At 42.8% G+C, this 23,874-nt stretch overlaps 1 protein-coding gene across 3 annotated transcripts in view; it reads left to right on the top strand.

Moving 5' to 3' along the window:
• The first annotated feature begins 6,542 nt into the window (after positions 1–6,542).
• TTYH1 (tweety family member 1) overlaps positions 6,543–23,874 on the top strand; it is a 71,395-nt gene continuing 54,063 nt past the window's right edge. Inside the window, exons 1-2 of one of the 3 annotated variants that reach the window (XM_089479891.1) lie at positions 6,543–6,816; positions 23,587–23,759. In XM_089479891.1, the coding sequence (XP_089336017.1) occupies positions 6,682–6,816; positions 23,587–23,759 (308 nt within the window). In that variant the 5' untranslated portion in view covers positions 6,543–6,681. The remainder of the gene's footprint in view (positions 6,817–23,586; positions 23,760–23,874) is intronic. The other 2 variants (XM_089479890.1, XM_089479892.1) reach the window with 2 other exon arrangements.

Raw genomic sequence — 23,874 nt, forward strand, 5'->3', positions numbered from 1 at the left:
GTACGTTTCATGGTACTGGTTTTAATTATTTGTCGAAGAAAAATGCTGGTATATTGTTATTTATCATTTTTTTTGCTCCACCCCACTCTCCTTTTTTATAAGAGAAAAAAAAATCAGCACAACATTAGATACTTTCCAGCCCAATGGTCAGTCAGGATATGTTAGTGGCAAGCTAGATATTTTTGGTATAAGATAATCAGTCAAATATTTAAGTTTTTATGAGTAAGCTATCTAGGTGTGATGTCTTGCATTTTTTTAATTAGCCCAAGAATTATTATCTGCTTGACTTAGGCTGCATCCACATTGCAGAAATAATCCAGTTTGATACCGCTTTCACTACCATGGCTCCACGCTATGGAACTGTGGGAGTTTCAGCTCTGTTCTTCTGCAACAACAAACTCCAAATCCCAAAATACCGTAGCATTGAGCCATGACAATCAAAGCTGTGTCAAACTGGATTATTTCTGTAGTGTGGATGCAGCCTTAGTCCAAGAATTATATCTTCTTTTCTCTAGTTATTATTATTATTATTATTATTAACCTTTATTTATAAAGTGCTGTAAATGTACACAGCACTGTACATACAATCTTTTTAATTAGACGGTTCCCTGCCCTCAGGCTTACAATCTAAAAAGACATGACATAAAAGGAGATGGGAAAGGTGGTGGGGCTAGTAGGCTAATACATATAAAGTACATAGCAATACAGGAAATGGTTTGATAAAACAGGCACCAAAAGAACATCAAATAGCAAGCGACAATTATGCAATGCCTGGGAACGCTTCTCGGAACAGGATGGTCTTCAACTCCGTTTTGAAGCTGGTTAAAGAAGTGCTGGCTCTTGTTCGCGGGGGAAGAAGGTTCCAGGAGTGAGGGGCAGCGAGTGAAAAGGGGTGAATCCGAGATGAGGCAGAGGAAATCCTGGGCTGGGATAGCAGATCTTGACTACTAGAACAGAGGGCCCTGGTGGGAAGGTGAGGAGAAAGAAGGTCTGATAAGTAAGGAGGGGCCAGCCCATGGAGGGCTTTAAACGTCGACAGCAGGAGCTTATACTGAATGCAGAAAGGGAGGGGGAGCCAGTGAAGGGATGCCAACACAGGAGAGATGTGGTCAGAGCGGTGGGCGGATGTGATAATGCGTGCAGCTGAATGCTGGACAGAGATTAAAGGACGGAGGTGAGAAAGAGGAAGCCCAGCCAGGAGGACGTTACAGTAATCAAGTCGTGAGACCACTAGGGCATGGACCAGGATCTTGGCAGTAGAGGCGGAGAGATAAGGTCGGATTTTAGCAATATTGTACAAAAAGAATCTACAAGCCTTGGCTGTGGTCTGGATCTGAGGGATACACAACAGAGAAGAGTCAAAGATAAAACAAAGACTGCGGGCTTGGTGGACTGGTTGAATAGAAATGTTGTTCACAGAGACAGAAAAGGAGTGTTGAAGGGTGGGCTTAGGAGGAAAGACAAGAAGCTCCGTCTTGGACATGTTGAGCTTCAAACGCCGATGGCGCATCCACTGTGAGACAGCTGTGAGACAAGACGAGACTTGCTGTTCAAGCCTTGGAGAAAGGTCAGGGGCAGAAAGATACAGCTGGGTGTCATCGGCATACAGATGGTAGGAAAAACCAAAAGAGCTAATGAGTGTACCTAAGGACAGTGTGTAGAGAGAAAACAGAAGGGGACCCAGAACATAGCCCTGGGGAACTCCAACAGATAAGGGAACAGGAGATGAAGTCTGACCACCTGCGACCACTGCAAAAGATCTGCCAGACAAATAAGATTGAAACCAGTCGAGAACAGAGTTTGAGAACCCAAGGTCAGAAAGTATATCAACTAGAAGAGATTGATCAACGGTGTCAAAGGCTGCAGACAGATCAAGAAGGATGACAACAGAGTAAAGGCCATTTGCCTTGGCCAGTAAAAGATCGTTTGAGATCTTGGTGAGGGCTGTCCCTGTAGAATGCCGTGGGCGGAAGCCAGACTGAAAGGGATCGAGAATGGAGTTGGCTTCAAGAAACTCAAGACAGCGAGAATAAACAACCCGTTCCAAAACCTTAGAAAGAAAGGGAAGAAGAGAAATGGGACGATAGCTAGACAAAGAGGAGGAGGGGTCAAGAGAAGGTTTTTTCAGAATAGGGGAAATGAGAGCATGTTTGAAGTCCGACGGGAAGGAGCCTGTAGAGAGAGATTGAAGATACGGAGAAGCGAGGGCAGAAAGGAGGGAGCTATAGAGATTAGAAGACGAGTAGGAATTGGATCAAGAGAACAGGTTGGAGGTTTGGAAGAGTTCAGAAGTGTAGATAGTTCATCCAAAGAAGCAGGAGGAAACACAGAAAATTTTTTAGGGGAGGGCGATAGAAGATTATGAGCAGAAGAAGAATCAGGGGGACTATCTCAGAGCGAATAGTGGTAATCTTAGAGATGAACTAATTAGCAAAGTCATTAGGAGAGAATGATGTATCTTTACCTAATCTTAATTGTAGGTGCATTTCACAAATCATTCATACATTTTCTGAGATGGAAGGAATGGTGGTTGTGGTGGAGGTTCCCAAAGTTTATTCATTTTCTCTGACATTTCTGTATCCTCTTTTGGTATCTTTTCATGTCTTTGTCACCCAGTGGTCTCATTGGTCCCCTGACTGGCTTCCTGCTTCTTTTTTTGGTTCATTCTTACTTCATGTAATGTCTTTTTTGTTTTTGCTTACTTCATGTAATGTGGTTAAAATGTTGGCTGACTCCAACAATGAGCTAAATGAGGTGGCCATTTCAAGCAGCTTATTTGGGGTGTCATGAAAGAGCAGCAAGTTGTTAGGTATGTCACATATTAATATTACATTTTTGCTTTGACGGAAGGGGCACAGCATATTTAGATTCTTTTTGGCTCCACTGCCTGAATAACCATGTGTTCTATGCACCATAACCTGATGATATTTTTCTTATGTTCAGCTAGTCCTGAATGTGCTCCTCCACTCTTCTTTTATTTTTATTTTTTTAACTAACTTTTACACTTGTAGATTTTTAAAGTCAGATTTCATGTCCTTTTTTGTTCTCCTCATTTAGGCAAAATCTTCTATTTTTAATAATGTTGGCGTTTGCTTGACTCCACATGTTAACTGTACAGTGGATCTATTGAGCTTCAGCTTCCACTAGGAAAGCATGCTGAGGAGACTTGACCTTCTTTCCTCCTCCTTTCAACTTCCTTTTCAACAATCCACTCTTTTTTGAGAGCTCTCCTTTCTTGAAATCAAATGTAATTGTGCTGGACTTCTTTCACAGGTTTCCAGTTGAACGCATCCGATGCTACCTTATAATGTATCAGAACTACAATAGTATATCGAGCTCAATGCCGTCTGTTCCTACTGCTACTGATTCTCAAAGTTCTCAGGAAGGGAACCAGACCAGATACCCTGAAATATCCAAGTTAGAATCTAACTAGATCCTTCTAGTAAACAGTAAACTACAATTCCCAGATTCCATAGCATTGAGCCATGACAGTTAAAATGGTGTCAAGATGGATTATTTCTGCAATGCAGAAGCAACCATAGTTTACTTAAGACTTCATGTTTCTGGTGTTTCTGTTCCTTGTGCTTTCAATGTTGACACACAACAGGATTCAGAGCCTCCATCTCCTCCTCTAAATCTGCAGGTGCTGCCTGGGGTGGACCAGATTTTGTCTCTATCTCAATGGGACTGCCAGCTTCCTCTGGCTCCAGCTGGAGATCATAATCCTGGCATGCTTCTTCTTCATAATCCGAGGAGGCCTCCTCCAGGTAAACCATGGCAGCATCTGGCATTCAGGAACTTCATGCCACTGATAGTCTTATCCTCCTTGCATTTATCTAATCTTCTTTTGAAGTCATCTAAACTGGAGAACATCAATATATCATCATATCCTGTGGCAGCAAATTCCATAACTATGCACTGCATGACAAAGTACTATCTAATTTGTCTCCCACTACCATCGTTGGATGACTTCAGCGTTCTTGCATTAAGAGAAAGCATGTCCCTGTTATTAAATTATTGAAAGGATGAGCTGCTATTTTCCACAGCAAGTGATTCTGTGCAGAATTTTGTTCCTATTAAGATTCTGAGTGTATTGGATTCTATGTCCTTTTTGCGCAACTCTTGCTACCTTTTTGTAGATTTCATATTCAGGAATTAATTATATGCTTCTCTTTTAACACTTGCCTTATGTCCCAAATATATAAGCCTGCTACTGATTTATATCGTTGTGACACTCCCTTATGCTGTCTCCCAGCTCATCTACATCTGGTGTCCACAGAAGGCAAACAAGTTACCATCTGGTTAATACACCAGTCACAAACCCATCTTCTATAGCTCTGTATAGATGTTCACCTGCAAGGAAGTTGGGCTAAGCAGTTCGGATGCACAGTAACCGAACCTGAATATCACTGTAATTCCTGGCCTTGGTGTGTTTACCAAACACTTTAACCAAATACTACTACAGAGCCCTGTACAGAACTTGGAGTTAATTGAATGATGATCTGGAATGCTGGCAGGCACATAGCCATGCTCAATGATGGGCCTTATGTGCCATGACCCAGCTCCAGCTTAGCATTGTGTGAGCAGGCAAACACTTGCAGAGGACTTTAGAACCTATCAAATGTACCATTATTGATGAATAAGGTATTCATTCATTCATTTAATTTGTATGCCACCACTCCTAGAACACTTCGCACGTATCCGCCACGCAGCATCTCACAGGTGAAAATTAGATTCCTTACTTCAATTTTACAGTTTTCCAAAATCCGCAACATAGATTCCAGTTATATATTTATCACTGAATATAGTTTGGGTTCTCAGCTGCGGTGGGTGACATGAGATTGTGACAAGAGGTTGTAAAGTGAGTGATGATGAAAAGGAGGGAAAGAGGAATGTTCTACTTTTCCACAAATGCCTAGAGGTGCAATTTTATAGTGTGTGTGTATGTGTTTCTGATCTACACCCATGAGAGATATATTTAGTTCTTCTTTCCTTCCAAAAACAGGAACTGAAGGAATGTACGTATTTCATCTGTCACTCAGCCCAAAGTTTCACCTCCTGTTTTCAACAGAAAAAGAAGGTGGAAGGCAAAAGGACACACAGAAAAGTGTTTTTATGGGTGGGTGGGAAGGTGTAAAAACTTTTGGAAAGATAGGCCCGTTACAGACGGGCACCCTAGGACGGACTCAGTCCGTGCCAGACGCCCCTAACCCTTGCATGGACTGAGTCCGTACAAAATGGCGGCGGCCGTTCCACACGGCCACCGCCATCTTGACGTAGCAGACGCTCTGCATCCGCACATCACACCCCGGAAATGATGCTGCGAGTGCGTGACTAGTGCCTCGTGGCGTCACATCCGGGGCCCAGGAAGGAGCGCAATTTTCGCACTCCTTCTTTGCTGCATCCAGGAACCGCACTGTTTGGCTGCTGCGGTTCCCGGATGCAGTAACTGGCGGCGGCAGCAGACCGCCGCTTTTCGGCGGTCTGTAACCCGCCATAGTCACTGAGTTGGTGAAAGTTGACTTTTTTTGTTTTGATGGGCCTTTGGAAACTGACCACTTATAAGGAAAGGCTTCTATTAATGTGCTGTATTGTCCATATGTGGGGGGTTTTAATTGACACATTTTTAAATTGTTTTTAATTCTATGGACAGTTTAATTATATTTTAACTTGTGTATGTCTTTAGTACACATACATATACACACACGCATACATATATGCACACACACATACATCTAAAGATACATACATGCATACATACATGCACACACACATATATACCTATACATATACACACATACATGCATACGTATATACACACACACATAAAGATACACACATGCATATATATATATATATGTAGATGCACACACATATATACACATACACACATATAAAAAGATTCATCCATGCATATGTATATGTACACACACACATATAGAAAGATACATGCATGCATACATGTATATATATACACACACACACATATACACATACATGTATGTATATATGCACACAGGTATACATATACAGACACACATACATGCATACCTATATGAACACACACACGTATAAAGATACATACATGCATACCTATATATACACATACATAGACACACATACATGCATACATATATGTACATACACACATAAATACACATACATAGACACACATGCATGCATATGTATATGTGCACACACATAAAGATACATACATGCATACATATATGCAGATGCACACACATATATAAAAAGATTCATACATGCATACATTTATACGTACAATAACATATATATAAAGTTGCATGCATGCATACATGCACACACACCACTAAATACATGCATATACACACACATACTGTATATAGATGCGGACCCTTGCCTGGAGGGCTTCCTCCACTGGGGGGCGCCCTGGGCCTCTCTGTGCGAAAGGCAGAGGCGAGGCCAGAGTAGCTTGCAAGCGGAGCCGCCGTGCCAGAGGCGGGCGCTAGGTGTCGCTGTGCCCTTCTTCTCCTCCTTCCTCGCCTGGCCCTGGTCCTCTGGGGCTGAGAGCGCTGGCTGATGCTGAGCAGCTCTGCCTGCTCCTTGCCACCTCCATCCCTCCATCCCTTTGGGGCAGGCATGGGCAGCCGGCGTCCTGCCCGGTGATCGGCGGCGCTGGGCTGCCCCTGGGTCGGAGCCATGGCAAGTTCCCCGCCGCCGCAGGGCTACCGAGCCTCCTGGTGGACCTTCCTCCTGCACCAGGCGCCCCACGTCAACTTCCAGTTTGAGCCCCTGGGGAGCCAGTTTGCCCCAGAGGAGTGGGGCTACCAGCAGGTGAGTGGCCCCTTGGGCAAAGCGGGGCATGGCTGGGCATCAGGGTGGGTCAATGGGAAGGGAAGCCAGGGAAATGGGGGCGAGGAGTGGGGGTCTTTGGGAAGGAGCAAGGGATGGAGGAAGAAGGATGCTTGGAAAGAAGAGGGATGGATGGAGTGGCACTGAAGAAAGAGGGAACGAGAGATGCTGGGGAAATAATAATAATAATAATAATAATAATAGTTTATTTATATGCCGCCTCTCCCATAGGATTGAGGCGGCGTATGGTATCAAATAAAAGACAATGTATAACATGTATTAAAATGTGTGATATTACTTCCCTCCCCCCAACTATACTATACTAAAATGTAGACAGTATAGACAATATAGAAAGGAGGAGAAGGGCTGGGGTTACCTAGATTTCAAAGGGACATAACCCAGGGACCAAGATCTGGGTGAGGGAGCAGTCAAGAGAGCTGGAGACTGGTTTTTGGTTGTTTGTTCTGCGCCTCCAAGACATGGCTGGCTTGGGACGAAGATACCTACCGCGAGGTTTCATAGAATCATAGGATTAGAAGAGACCCCAAGGGCCATCCCTGCAGGAACTCACAATCAAAGCATCCCCGACAGATGGCTTAAAGACCTCCAAGGAAGGAGACTCCACTATGCTAAGAGGTTTCTTCGGAGGGGGTTTGCCATGGCCGCCCTCTGAGACTGAGAGAGTATGGCTTGCCCAAGGTCAGCCAGTACGCTGGACATGGCCGAGTGGGCATTTGAACCCTGGTCTCTAGGGTCATAGTCCAACGCTCAAACCGCTATGCCACATTGGCTCTCTTAAACTGGTAGGAACTACCATGGTTAAACCTGGACTGGCCACTTCCATTCCCTTACCCACAAGCTTTTGGATTTGAATTGATAGTTCTCACAAATGACTTCTATAGGTCTGTCCCTGGGCTTTCCACTCCACTAAATGCATATAAGGAAGTAGACTGAAGACTATGAAAGCTCACGCTGCCCAGCATCTTTATTTCAGTTTGGCTGCATCTGCACTGCAGAAATAATCCAGTTTGGTACCACTTGAATTGCCATGGCTCAGTGTGATGGAATTCTGTGAATGTTAGTTTGTTGTGGCGCCAGAGCTTTGCTACAAGGTACTACAAGATCCCTTTGCATACAAGTATATAGTATATATGAGTCTACTATATACACTCGGCCCTCCTTATCCACAGATTTTTTTATCCACAGATTCAACCATCCACGGCTTGAAAATTTCTTTTAAAAAAAGGATGTATTCCAAATACCAAACCTTCATTTTGCCATTTTATATAAGGGACACTATTTTACTATGCCATTGTATTTCATGGGACTTGAGCATCCACATATTTTGGTATCCACAGAGGTTCTGGAACCAAACCCCAGCAGGTAACAAGGGCCCAATGTATAAGTATATGAGTATATAGTATATACATTATAACTTTGCTCTGGTGACACAACAATCTACAATTCCCAGAATTCTATCACTCTGTGTCATGGCAGTTAAAGTGATGTCAAACCAGATTATTTTGCAGTGCGGATGCACCCTTAGCCTCAAAGGTGCTACAAGGTCTCTTTACGGCTGGTAGGAAGGAAAAATAGAGGAGAAGAAAATCAGAGGAGGAATGTGGAATTCAGGCAGAGGGAGGGAGAAAATGATAGTCCAAAGAAGCCAAGATCGGGATGGAGATGGGAGGATAGGAGGACCGACTGAGAAAGAAAGGCAGAATGGGAAAGGAGGGAAGGGAGTAATGCAAGAGAGGGAGAGTGGGTGAGAGAGAAAATTAAAGAGGGGATGGATGGGGAAAGAAAAGGAGAGAAGAGGTATAGTGGGCCCTTTTTATCTGTTGAGGTTTGGTCCCAGGACCCCTGTGGATACCAAAATCCGTGGATCCTCAAGCCCCATTAAATACAGTGGCCTAGTTAGTAAAATGGTGTGCCTTCTATGAAATGGCAAAATCAAGGTTTGCTTTTTTGGAATTTAGATATTTAAAAAATGTTTTCCCAAGCTATGGATGGTTGAATCTGTGGATACGGAGGGCTGACTGTACTTCGAGAAAAGCAGGAGAGGAAGAAGAGGTGGGGAACTGGAGGCCACAGAGGAATAGAAGGAGGGAAAGGAGGAGGGAAGAACATTCAGGGAGGAAGACAAAACTGAACAGGGTGCACTGGGAAAGATGGAGGACCAGATTGAAAGATTGAGAGATGGGGATGGAAATGCAGGTGGTCAGAGTGAAAAGAAAGAGAATGAGCTGAGCCAGGAGGAGGCAGGTGGAGGGAGCCAGTGCTAAAGAGTTCAGAGCAGCACCACTGTGCAAAGATGTTCTTGCTCTGGAGTCAAGGAGGCGTTGAGAAGAGCCAGGTGGTGTCTGTTGAGGTTACATTCATGGAGGGAGGCTCAGCTGTGAAGGGATTCAGATGTCGTAGTTCTGGAGCCCCTGTCATGTTGGATCACACTCAGCATCCTCTCGGAGTTTACAGGGTTGGCAATGGGGTGACTCACCTTCGGACTTCTCTTCTGCACACAGCCCAGGGGTGATCACACTCATGTGGAGGCATTTAACATACAAATGAACTGCTGGGCACAGAGAGAGCCCCCGGCAGGAAAAAAGGGCGCTGCTGAGATCGTAGGAAATGAATGTTGTCAGCCATATCTTTCTTGGGTTAATCCATGTTACATTTCTCTCTCTTGTTCTCTCTCTTCTCTCCTCTCCTTCCCATGAACACAGAAGTGTGCAGTGCAGCTAGGGACAAACTGAGGGTGTACACTGTGAATCTGCTCTAGCACTCCTGACAGCAGATGTGGTTGATGTGTGACCCTCCAGATGTTGTTGGGTTGCAACTCTCCTTGCCCTTCACCTTCACTTTATGTGGCTGTCTAGCATCTGTGTTTACAATCCTGTTTATCCCTCCCTGAAGGCAGAGTTAGTATTTCTCAGTCTCTAGCATCTTCATAATCAACACGTCTCTGAATTTAGGAACATGGGAAATGGCTGATACTAGACCCTCTGTTCGGATTTTATCTATTCCAATTGGCGGCAAAAAATTGGGTCCTGGAGATGCTGTACGGACTTAATACATAAGTTAAAACACAGTTAAAACCAGTGAAAACTGGAAAGAGCATTTAGAGAGCACATGCTCTCCAATAAGCTTTTGCCTGCCCCAAATACACCAATTCTGGTCTGTGCAATTAAAGATTACACCATAAACACAGCAAAGTATAGTATAATCGAAAATCCACAAAACAGTGATACCTTTACTGGGCCAACAAAAATGCACTTTGCTATACTTCTTCCAACATGGCTACCCCTGGATATGTTTTCTGGATTATGAACATAGGTCATGGTCAACATCATGCTTTGGCTTTCTCTATAATCTCTAGCTCCATCTTCATTCACTTCTCCTGATTTCTTTACCTGTTGTCATCCAGCTGGTAATGAATTTTTGATAATAAGGGGACAGATAAGATACTCTATTTTTATTGAAGGCAAGAATGAATGCACTCCTAACCCAAACTGACAAGGGATCTATTCCACATTTTACCAAATGATAGCTTAGGCACTATAGCAAGCATGTATACAGTGTGGCCACTGATCTTCCTCTGACAGTAATTCCTTTTCTTCTTTATTAGTAAAATGTTAACCTGTGGAACTATCCAACATGTGGACAATACAGGAGAAAGTATAGTGTATTATTCTGGATATATTGAAGATCTGGTGCTTTCATGGTGAATATTAAGATACTGAAGGTGAGGGAGGGAAGATTCAGTTATCATGAGTTGAAAAATTGGACTGATAGCCGCTCTGATAGCCTTTAGGGCTGAAGGGCGGGGTATAAATACCATAAATAAATAAAAATAAGTTGAAGAACCTTAATGAGAAGAGATTGACTCAGTTCTTCTCTAGAGGGTCCTCATCCCATCTTCAGAAAAGGTAGGCTGAGTTACATTCACAGCCCAGTTCACTCAGCTTTGTTTCTCCAATGATGCATTAAACAATGCTTTAAAACAACAAAGTGAGCAATTGTTGGAGAAACCAGACTAATTCATTCATTATCCAGTTCCACCGACCAGAGATGGATGGATTGATTTTATTCATTACATGCATTCTCCAGTGAGCTCAAGATGGTGTACGTCAGTGCTGTTCAGGCTGCTTGGTGTAAGGGACCAGCAATTATTTTTTCTATGTGCCAGGGACTGGTGCCATATTTGTTCCCATTGGTTAAAGCTGTTGCTTTCATTCCTACAAAAGTGCCATGGACTAGCAGCAGACAACTGGAGAATCAGTTCTGGTCCATGGACCTCCACTCTGAGTAGCACTGGTTTATGGGCCTTTCCTCTCCATATTACCCACAAAACAACTCTGTTGGGTAGATCTAGCTAAAGTCACACAGCAACTTTCATGTCCGAATAGGGATTTGAACTTGGATTTCCTATATTCCCAGCCCTCTACACTATACTGGTCTGCTCTATACCCTTTGGTCTATTTTGATGTGATAATGGATCTCATTTGTTCTGTATTCATCATACAACAATGATAGTTGTTTTTCTTTGCCGTGACTTCATCAAATCATGTTGGCGCTCTCCCCCATTTTGGAACTGAGTTATGCTCTCAGTGTGATCACTGCACCACAGACCAATTAGATCTGCTTCCCAAATGGCAAGAGTTGGAGACATTGTTAGATGGACTGTAGGGGACCAGGCAGTATGGAAGGCTGATGCAGTTTGTAACGAATAGATGGTTTTGTACTGAACCTTCCTATTACTCTGTAGAAAGTGCTTATTATTTTTGGTTATAAATATAATGTTGAAAGTGTGACCATTACGTATGTGTAATGCCGGCTATGCATAAGATTTGCCACTTATTTCTTAAATCAAATATAACAGGGTTTTTTTTCATGCAGTGGCAGATAAACATATTTATTAAACACTTGAAAGTCTCTGGAGGGAAAAGTCCTCTTGACACACAACACTGTGGATGCCACATGTGAGGGTGCATGGTTTGTTCAGGGAGCTATCGTGATGGGAATGGGCAGTTCTCAGGAGACCATCACAAACATGTTCAGGTCCACTTGGCAAGAAAAGCTTCAGTGTCAATCAACAAATTACTGTATGGAGTTGTCCTAAGACATTTTGCTGCCTGAGCCAAAGGACAAAAAGCTGCATCCAGAACCCATTCTGTGCAAGATTTCTGTTATGTACACAGAAGCCACCTGGTTACCACTGTTACACACACACACCCAGCATCTGTTACTTGAGGCAGTTGACTCACTTTGCCCAATAGTAAGGCCAGCCCTGCATTGTTCACTGCACTGTCTTCAGTGTGAGGACTGTTCTGGTACACATGCCAAAAAACAAGGTGGTAAAAATCCTGCTGCTAGAGTGGACTTTACAGTTTTGGACTACAGACAGTGGCACCTGTTGCTCACCTTTATGAAAGCAGCCAAATCAGAGGGAGAATTCAATTTCCCATTTATTCATTTGCCACCTTTCTCCTGGTTTGTTGTTGTTGTGTTCCTTCAAGTCACTTCTGATATATGGAGACCCTAAGGCAAACAATGTGCTGTAGTGATCTGAGCGTTGGACTACGATTCTGGAGACCAGGGTTCGATTCCCATCTTGGCCATGAAACCCAGTGGGTGATCCCTGGGAAAATCACACTCCCTCAGCCTCTGAACAAATCTTGCCAAGAAAACCCATTATAGGTTTGCCTTAGGGTTGCCATAAGTCAGAAAAGACTTGACGGCACACAGCAGCAACGACAACAAGGCAAACCTATCATGGGGTTTTCTTGGCAAGATTTGTTGAGAGGGGTTTTTGGCTTTCTCTTCCTCTGAGGCTGAGAGAATATGACTTGCCCAAAGTCACCCACTGGATTTCCATGGTTGAGTAGTCTCCAGAGTTATTGTCCAACACTCAAATCACTACAGTATCTGTTTCTCCTTTCTCCTTGCACTGGATCCTATTGTGCTAGTATTCTGTCTGCTGAAAGTTTTTGCACATAGGAGAACCTGACCTATTTCATCTGCTGCTTGAAGTAATATAGCTTATTCTGCCACCTCAGATTGTTACTGTCTCATTCTTTTGGATGTGTAAATTAATAAGACCGCCTCACTTGAAAATGGGTGTGCATAGGATAGCAACCTAAAATGGTAGAATTGTCGACTGTACCATTTAAGGTACAGGAGGGGAGTCCATATTTAGGACACAAATAGATCTTCGCCATATAAATACACACAACACTGAGTTTCTTCACAGCGTGCAGGTCCCATCACCAAATCCTTCCTTTCCTTTCCCTGTTTGATTTCCTGAAAAGGCATCTCAAGTGATTTTTGTAAAACACACACACACACACACACACACACACACACTTAGACTTGGAAGCCAATGTGAAGCATGCTGATTGAGTAATGGCATGCAAATCTCTCCCACTTTATTCAATTAAAGGGTTTTCTGGTCACGTCAAATGTAGGACGGTTACAGCCTTTCCATCCCTTCATAACATTCTTTTTAGAAATGCAGTGCAGACAGATCTTCACTCTTTCATTTCTCTTGTGCCATGAGTCTTTTTTTAAACAGTTCATTTTTTAAAAAACAAACAAACCTCTTTTCTTTGCAAATCCTTTTAAAGATGTGGATGTGAGAACTCAGCATAGTGTAAATAATTTATCTTTTATATATAGCTCTTTATCCTAGTACATTCTCACAGCTCTGGACTCCTCCTTGCTGTTTTACTGTTGATCTGTGATGAGTTCTTGCTCCCTTCATTTGTACCACTTTGTGGTCTTGCCAATGTGTGGCTGCACCCTTTTGCTTATCCCTTACAAACACTTCAGCATTGGCACCAGCCAAGGTCAGTGCCATTTCTTGCCATTCTGCAGTAGCTTCTGGGCCCCCAGTTCACCACTCTTGGGTTTACATGGCCAAGTGGGGATTCAAACACTGGTCTCCAGAGTCATAGTCCAGCGTTCAAACCACTATTGCACATTGGCTCTTTTTAAAGACTAATAGGAACCATCGTTAAAACTGGATTGGCCACTTAAATATATATATTTAGAAAACAAATTTTTAAATTCTTTTAAAATTTTCTTTAAAAACATATCTCACCAGTTTTTCACTTTAATCACATGAAACTATGTATGTGTAAATACATTTAGGCTGTGTGTATGCTATTGTAATTTAAAGGTATAATTTTCATTTCGCTAGTTATTTATGTCACAACTACTACCATTCCATTCCATGATATATGGGAATTATGATGTATGAATAACTTCAGTACAAACATTACTAAGGATTCTGTATGGTGTGGTATGGGAGGCGGTCAATGGTGGGGAGTTACACCATGAGTTCCCACACCATGTGACGACAACCCTAGTGATGATACTGTGCATACTTATTTAACAGTGGCATCAACAGATTCAGCAGCCTCAATAGGGACCATTTTATTAGATTGAATTCTCCAGGTTTGCTAGGTAGCTGATTTTTTAAAATCATGATACATTCATAGTTGGGAATGGAATAACAAAAAATAAATACTGAAAACATTTAAGGCATCTGAACATGAACATGTGTATTTACGGCCGCACAGATGGGCATTAAAAGGAAGGAAAAATAATCTGGTGGGCAATCTGACTAGACTCATCTTTGGCTTTTTTCTACCGTTGGCTATTCTCCCATGCAACATTTCATAGATTGCTTCCCCTGGTTTTCATCTTTACCTCTTTCGTTCCTATTCATGGCTATGAAGATCGCTTGAAATCAAAAGTGCATTTCATGCTGTTTTTATTCTGAATATTGATTATGACTGCAGGAATGCTTTCATTTCCCATGCACATACAGTATTCCACTTGATGTAAAACCTTCTTGCACTCTTCAGAATGGCTGTCCCCACAGCCACAGTTGCCATCACACTTTCTTTTTTCCACTGTTCAGGCTGTGTGAGGCATCCACAAAATGACACTGCCCAGGAAAGGAAGGTTTTATCAAGGCTGGAGGAACCCCCAGATTTTGAAGAAGTACAAAAACCATTTAGGGGAGTCGTTCCCAATCTGTGGTCCTCCAGATGTTTTGGACTTCAGTTTCCATCATTCCTAACTATTGGCCAAGTTGGCTGGGGTTTCTGGGATCTGAAGTCCAAAACAAATGTAGTTCCAAAGGTTGGGAACCACTGATTTCGGGGATGGCATCCAGAAGAGAAGAACATTGGTAGGTGGAAGCTTATGTATTAGTAGAACCATGAATCCACATGGTTTATACCATGAGATTTTAAAAAATCTACTCAAGATGTTGGATTTATCTGAAGGATAGGGTTCGGAAATCACCAGGCATGACCACTGTTGTTGCTGCTGTTATAGTTATTTGTATCCCACCTTTGTTATTGTGATATAGTTATTTGTATCTGGCCTTTCTCCCAAAATTGGGTCTCACAGTGGCTTACATTTAAAAAAAAAAGTACAGCTAAAAACATACAAAAAGTGAACATTAAAATTGAATCAAGCTAATCACAATATTAAAACAATTCAAAACTACACCTTAAAGGAAAAGGTTGACAGACGAATCCCCAAAGAGTCCAGTGAAAATTCAGCATGCTCAGTGGCTTTGAAATAGTGCCAGACTGTTGCTTGGAGGGATGTGGAAAACCAGGAGAAATGGGATTGGGATGAATTATCCTGAACAGGAGTACTCTCGTGTTGCAACTTTTTGTTGCAGTTACAACAAATTGTGGTTAGAGTTTGGGTTATGTGTAACAACATATAATACTACAGCCTGAGAGAGTGTGTGTGTAAAGATTCCTTGGTAGTGATAGATTTTCAGATGATAGTGGGAGATGTATTGACTAGGTTCACAACAGACACATAAATGTGCAGATTGCAGAATGCAAAAGGAATTAATAGATGCTTCTCACAAGAACCCTTTCTGCCCAGAAGACAGACAAATGGGAACTTCTGACTCTAACTCTTCTGTATTGACAGTTTATCACAAATACTTGGGACTGCCAGCATTAACTAAATAGTTTTCATGGCTGGGAGAACACAGCACTGCCACCAAAAGGGATGTTTGAATCCTCCAATAACTGGGGCACACACTGGGTATTTTCTGTCCTTAAATGAACCAGTGCTAAACAGACATGAAGGGCACAACCCATGGGAAACTTGAAGTGTACAAAAGGCACACACACAGACACACCACTCTGTTCCACCTTTTGTTATGCAAGTCCACATTGGAGTGGTTTTTACTAAATGGGGATCCAACCCCATTGATGACAATGAAATGGCCCAGAGATTTGGCTTTGGGATTAGGAGATTCAAATATTGAAAGTGCTTTTAAAAACAAACAGCTCAAATTAGCCAGATTAATGAGTGTCAGGGGATCTGTGTATTCAGCCAGTCTAGGGAAGAGACATAGTTTTCTTCATCCTACTCCCATTTTGTTCTTTGACTTTGTGGCCACAGTTTTTACCCCGTCCAGGCTTTTAAAAACTCATTATTAACAGTTTTGTATATTTACACCATATACTGATGAATTTACCTTCCATTCATTGATCTACGTATCCATCCATCTCTCTCTCACACACACCCTGCTTTCCCCTTATTTTCATCATTCTCTTTTTCTTCATTCACAAGCATGGGTCACTGTTAGGCTAGTGAGTGTTGAATATCAATCCCCCTGTTTGCAAAGGTTGAAGGCTTTCGTAGCTGGCATCCATAGTCTTTTGTGAGTTTTTTGGGCTATGTGGCTGTGTTTTTCCTTATCTTCCTATACTCCTATTATTCAAAACTTTACACTTCAAGGATATACCAAGACATTTTATATATGGCAAAAAACCAAAACAAAAACAAGATGATGTCCCCTCTCATTCCATCTGCAAAAGCTGGCTGAACTGTTCTTCAACAGGGATGATGAGAGAACATACTCCATCATGTCTGAAAGTGGTTGTGGACTAGTTTAGGAGGTTTATGGCACACAGCTCTCTTCTTCAAAATCTGAGTATTCCATTTGTATTGGTGATGTTGGTGGATTTAAAAAAAATAGCTGAGAAGAGAGTGAAAGAAAGAAGGGAAAAGAGAGAACACGTAAGGTATGACCATGAAATAGGGTTTTATATTAAGATAAACTGATCACATGTCAGAAAAATCTACTTGGAGTGAACTCCAATCCCTTGCTGCCATATCCTAGTGTCTAACTGCAAGGATGGGAATCATGCAGCCCTATGGGTGTTGTTGGACTGCAAATCCCAGCAACTCTAGGCAATGGTGAGGAATTCTAAGAGTTGCATTTTAACAACATCTGGAAGGCCACATGGTTCCCCACTTCTCATCTATTACCTAATATTAGGGCGACCTCTGATTTGAATCTTCAGGGCACAAGCATGGGATCTATTTGCCATAGGCTGTAGTTTCAGTTTGGCACTGTGGCTTCAGTACTAGGATGTAAAACTAAGAACTAGGGAGAATTTCCACATCACAAACCACCAATCTCCCTTTTTAAATGTCTCAACCCAAGATAGTCACTCTCTGCTGACATCACCTGTGAAAGGGCTAGAGAACATACAAAAGGTCCCATGTTCGGTTCTTGGGAAAGAATCTTATCTGACATCTTGAAGCCAGTATAGACACTATGGAGCTAGATGGAACCAAGTTCTGAGTTGACATAAGGCAGTTTTCTAAGTGGCTAAAACTAGGGGGATAGGGACGATGAACAAGAATATTAGCCAGGGGAGAAATGGGATTTAAGTTATCATTAATACAGGTGTCTTGTGGGTTTTTAAAAGCATTTCATGGAATTGACTTTGAGAAGAAGGAATGTTTGAGTTGTGATCTGGTACTTCTAAGCTAGGCCTTCCAAACTGAATGCTCTCAGTTGTGTTTTAGTTTAACACTACAATTCCTATTACCTCCAGCCAGCAATGGGAAAGGATGCTCTAGGCCCACATGAACAGGGTGGTAATTCACCTTAACTAATCTTAACTTTATTTTGTTTTCAGGCATCATTGTTGTGGAGACAAATCCAAATAGCCTGGCAGTCTTTTTGACATGCTGGAAGACCTACAGATGCCTAGAGAAGTCTTTTCTCTGGGAACTCCTATGTTCTGCAGCACAACTCTGTGGTCAACATTTGGCAGAGTTGTGTTGAAAGACCTAGAAATTCCTAGAGATAACATATTAATCAAAACTGCAAATAATCAAACCCGAAAAAGTCAAAGCTGCAAACGTGGAGGGTCAACTGTACTTCTGTCAGTGGTTCCCAAGTTTGGTCCTCCAGGTGTTTTGAATTTCAACTCCCAGAAGCCCTAGCCAGCTTAGTCAACAGTCGGCAATTCTGGGAGCTGTTGTCCAAAACATCTGGAGAACCAAACTTTGGGAATCATTAGAATCAGTATGGTGTAATGACTTTGGACAGGGTCATTACACCACACCACAAGAAAACCCTATGATAGGTTCACCTTAGGGTTGCCATGTTGGAAATGACTTGAAAGCACAGGACAACAACAACAGCAAAGGTCTGTAGCCTTCTCAGCCCAGAAGTGCTGGTGCTTCACCAAACTGCAAATCCCAGGTTTCTGTAGGATGAAGCCGTGGCAGTTAAAGTGGTGTGACACTACCTTATTTTTACAGTGCAGATGCCTCCTTTTCCACGATAGATTTCTTAGCTGGGGTTCACCGTTGGAAAAAGCCTTTGGAGGAGGCCCATTCTGTGACATGAATTCCTCCGTTGACAGATGCCGTCCGCACTGGAGGGGATGCAGACACTGCCTGGTGGGTGAGGGGGTGGGAGTTTGGGGCATCAGATCCCCCTGGCAGCCCCAAAGCAGAGGCGAGCGCTTGCCAGGCCGATATGTAGGTCAGGCTGAGCCTCACAGCTGCAGCTGATCCAATTTGCTCTGTGTGTGTGTGGTGTGTTGTGTATGTGAGGGGGGCAGAATGGGCCTGAAAGAGCCTCAAAGAACAGGCAAAACACAGAGATGCATGTTTATCTCTCCATCGTTCTGTTTCTATCCTTCTTATCTCTCTCTCTCTCTCTCTCTCTCTCTGCCTGCTCCTCCATCCTTCTCAGCAGCTGGAACTCAAAGCTTGCCTCTGCTCTGAAAGCCCTTCCCTGACCCCAGATGGGAAGGAGTCAGCCTAGCCAGTGCTGATGAGGGGAAAGCTATTTGCACATTCCCAGAGACAATCTGGTTTCTCATCTGAAAGCCCTCACTCCAGAAGAGAAGGGGCTGGGTGTTGGTAGCCAGTGTGACTGCAGAGAAAGCTCTCTGCACATCCTCAGAGGCATTAAATCTCTGATCTGAAAGCGGTTTCGTACTCCATTGGAGGAAGCTGGGTGTAGGCAGCCATTGCTGCTCAAGAGAAAGCTCTCTATAGATTCTCAGAGGCATACCTGTTTGTGATCTGAAAGTCTTTCCACTTGCCCCAGTTGAGAGGGAGCTGGGTGTAGTGAGCCAGTGAGGCTAAGGGGAAGGCTCTCTGCACCTTCTCAGGGGCATTCTTGTCTCTTCCTTATTTTCTCTCTGTCTGTATTACCTACTAGATCACCACCACAACCCTGTCCTTCCACACAACTTTAAAGGGTCTACGCAAGGCACTTTGCCTGTTTAGGGATTGGGGTCAGCACTTTGAATACCTTCTTTAAAGTTCTCACTTAAACCCAGTTGAGTCATCATCCCAGGGATATGGAAGTCATTAGCCATCATAGAGTTAAACTTCCCCTGTGAGGCCAACAAAAGTTGGGAGGGAGCACGCTGACAAATAATAAACATTTAGGGACCCCCCCTCAAAAAAAAAACCCTGATATGATTGCTAATGGTACTTACTATTATGTCTATTTGGATCCATAGATGTGAGCTGGATGGCTGTGAATTAGGGTAGCCTTGTGGCCTACTTTATAGAGAGCAGGATCCGAAGGCTATCTGTCCAGGCCAAGTTCAATTTAAGGCATTAAAAGAAACATGGCAGTGCTTGAGGATGTCCATCAATAATTTGCAACAGACTGAGTGTCACACTGGTCACCCATCATTTAAACCGTAGTTCTTACATATTTCCAGGCATACATTGACAGATGTATTTGGCGTGTGTGAATTTTGTGCAGGTCCCTGCCCACTTTTTTCATCTTTCTTTGATGATGTAATTTTACCTTAGAGTACCTTTGTGCAGTAACTGTACCTTAGTGTGAATTGAAAATAGGAGAAAGATTCCAGGAACAAATGGCAGAGTGGTTAGAAAAATGAGCATAGCAGGCATGAGACTGAGTGTGGGCTGTGTTATGAATTGGGTGATGAGGCTTTGGGGAGAATAGATGGATGGCAATAGCTCAGTAGAGGGATGGATTGTCTTTGGATCAAGGCTGGTTATGTCTGCACTGAAATTTGTATGGCAAAAAAATGGATGACTGTGTACACTTGGATGAATCCTTCTTCTCGTGACTGGTGATGCTTTCAGGCCTTGAAAGGCCAGTGAGTATAACTAACTGACCCCTCCCTTGCCCCTCCAACCATTCCCCCTGGCCATGCCAGCTGCCGTGGGCAGAGATTGTGGTGTCTAAGCCTCAGGCGAATTGTCAGATTGCCTGTAATCTGTTTGTACGTTTGTGGAATGGGGAAGGAGAGTGCATGAGGCAGATAAACAGTTCCAAACCATCCATGCTCTTGTTGTGATGCCTCAGGCAGTAGTATCAGCAATCTGGATGGGCTGTGTGTGTGTGTGTGTGTGTGTGTGTGTGTGTGTGTGTGTGCATGCCTTTAAGTTGCCTGTTGGGTAATGTTGACACCATGAAATTCATAGGGTTTTCTCAAGAAAGGAACATTCAGATGTACCCTGATATACTGAGAGCCCCAGAAAAACAGTTTTATCATTCTGGTCTATGTGCAAGTTGCTGCAGTTGAGGAGTAAGGCCAAGATATATTGGGGTCCTGATGCACCTTCTCTTGGGGCAAAATGAAGGACGCAAATTGAGGGCATTGCTAATCCCAAATAAGAAATCTGAGCCCCCAGGAATTTTTTCTTCAACCCCCAGATTTCTTGCATTTAGAAATGCAGTCTAGGCATCCAATAAAAAGGACCAGGCGAAGTTATCAAGGGAATGCAAACACAGTAAACATAAGAGTTCTAGGTGTGGATGATTATCAGTGTTTCATTCTCACCAATGCTACACGTTGGGGAAATAAAAGATAATTTCATCGGGAGTCAGAATTCTTATTTGGGAGGCTATATCCTTATTGCCCCCTTCCAAATAGCTACACCCTTGCCTTCTCTAAAACCTCAAAGATGGGGGATATTTGTGCAGATGGCGGGAAATTAAAGTAATTGAGATGAGTCTTTGTTGGTGTTATTCTTCAATATTTGTGGAATGAAATTCTAAAACCAAGTCCAACACTTCAAAATTCAGCATGCAAAGGGATCTTGTAGCACTTGTAGCACTCAAAACTGAAAGAGAGACATTGGTAGCATGAGCTTTTTGTACACTTGAATCTACTTCCTCAAATGGATGGGGTAAAGTGGAAAGTCCAGGCAAAGATCTAGATAAGCGCTATGTATGTGAGAATGTCCATAGGAATGCAAAATTTTGTGGGTGTGGAGATGAGGTGACAAGTTCAGTTGGTCATTGGGGCATAAGGCAGGAGAAAGGATGTTGCCTAAAGCCAAGGTGAGTAAATAACCATATGAAGGAGTGTTGGGATGTAGTGACGGAACCAAACAGAGTAAATGACGAAGTGGCCACTAACTACTAGCTAACCACCCAGCCTCATGGGGCTCTCATGTCTTCTTTTTGGTTCCCATACTACATCCCAAGACTCATCCATGTGGATATTGACTCACCTTGGCTTTAGGCACCATCCTTCCTCCTTCCTTGTCCCCCAATGACCATAGTTAAAACTGAACTTGTCACTTCATTTCCACACCCACCAATTTTTGCATTCCTAAGGACATTCTCTCTCACACAGACTGCTACAGTGCAAGGCTGATGTTATAAGGAGCAGGCTCAGGTGGTGTCAGGAAGCATGAGACATTGGACATCAATCATAGGTGCTCAGAGTGTACCATTCAAATAAAAAACACCCTGTATAACAAATGAGGAAAATAGACATGCACACACTTTTCAAAACAGTCCTCTTGCCCTGAGATTCTTTCCTCTTGCCTGTAGAATGGAAAGGACTAGGCTCTCAGATTCAAGGTGAGGGCCTGAGATCTAGTAATCCTAGGAGCTGACAGTGTGTATAGTGTTTTCTAACCGGTAACTGCAGAGAGTCTGGGAGCCATGCCAGAACATTTTTTAAAAAGTAGATAAGATTTGAAGATACTTCCAGTTTTGAAAACTGGGTATTTTGGGCCCCAAAGCAGATCTGATTCGGTAGATGAAATAATATCAAAGTTTCTGCCACTGCTTTACAAAGCACACAAGTACAGGTCCAAGCACCATTTGCAAGTACGTATACAACTGACACGTTGGCATGAAAAGACAACAGAAGAAGGGGAGGAAAAGAGAAGCAAGGATAAATAGGCAGATGTTGGGTTAACTGTTGTAATCATAGCATTTAATTCATATCCCACTTTACTAAATGACTCTATGTGTCTTTCAGATTTTACTTAAAATAAACAAACACCTTCAGCATAAAAACACAATGAATGTAAAACTGTAATTCAAAAATCACTTCCCCAAATCCCAGAAGATCACGTTCAAATATGAAGACCTCCAGAAGGCTGCAGGCTCATAAAAATTCACTTGGTGTTTTCCTGAAGTGGAAAGTCTTTCATGTTTTCTGAAAGACTAGAAGCTCTGCCTGAATCAGGCCTCTTTATGCATTTTTGATATTCATAGCTCACCTTTCATTTTGACAGGGAAAAAAACTAAAGGGAGCAGCTAGTAACAGAACAGATATAAAAGACAGCCAGCTTCAAATAAACCACAACCTTCATTTGGTGTAATATAACTGTAGAATGGGGTTTCTCTCATTTGTCTGGACAGTTAGAAATATCGGGTAGTGGAATAGCAAAAGTATACTGGATATGCCTTTTAGCCTCATGAGTATTTTACCCCTTTCAAAAAGAAAAAAAGGGCGGAAAAAATGGCCCTAACAGTTTTATGGAATAATAGAAGCCTATTGCACAGGACTAACAATACATATTTGCAGGAGGAAACATGGGGAAGGGAGCAGCAGGAACAATATCTGTATATCAATGGAAAGTGGAATGAATGATCTAGCACAGCGGTGGGCAACTACATGGCATATGGAGACCATTTTTCATCCTTCCCCTGTAGATGCTGGCAAAAGCAAACTGCTGCAGCCTCTTCTAGCTCTTGTGTTCTTCCTCATTAATAAATTTGTGTGTGTTTTGGTGTTAATACACATGTACTGGTTTCTATCTGTGAAACGTTTGACAGTATTTAAGTCATACTCTCTCATCCGCATGGGAAGGCAATGACAAAGCCCCTCTGAACAAACCTTGTCAGGAAACTCCCACAATAGGTTTGCCTTAGGGTTGCCACAAATCAGAAACAATTTGAAGGGACATAACAAGAAGAGACAACTATGTGGAAAGCGTAACTGCTCTGTACTTTTTATATGGCCTGCACTCTCTCTAGCAGTTACTCACATTCATAAGGAGTAGAAATGTGACAAAGGAAGGGCAAGATTCACAGTTCATGCTTGAAGAGAAAAGCATGGATTTATCTTGTTTGCTTGATCATGACAATCCAAGGGCCCAAGATAAACTGCTCCCTTGATGGTTTAACTTTGTTTTTCTAACTCTCTGTTTACTCTCCAGGCACTGCTGTTTCTGGCTAGCATCTCAGGCCTCTGCTTTGCCATCAGTCTAGTTCTCATCTGCGTTTACCTGATCCGCTTCTGCTGTTGCAGCAACGAAGATGATGAAGAAACCAAGACGCAAAGGGTTTGCTGCATCACCTGGAGCTGTGTGGCGGCAGTTATCGTCTGCTGGTAAAGGAAGATTCCTATTCCCCCAAAGCAGTCAGTCTGAGACTAGAGCTGCATCTGTGCTGCAGAAATAATCCAGGTTGACATTACTTTACTGTGTTATGGACTTCTGGGAATT

The sequence above is a fragment of the Sceloporus occidentalis genome, unplaced genomic scaffold (assembly GCF_023333645.1).
Source record: "Sceloporus occidentalis isolate IW3139 unplaced genomic scaffold, rSceOcc1.0.p SCAF_14, whole genome shotgun sequence".
NCBI classification, from domain to species: Eukaryota; Metazoa; Chordata; class Lepidosauria; order Squamata; family Phrynosomatidae; genus Sceloporus; species Sceloporus occidentalis.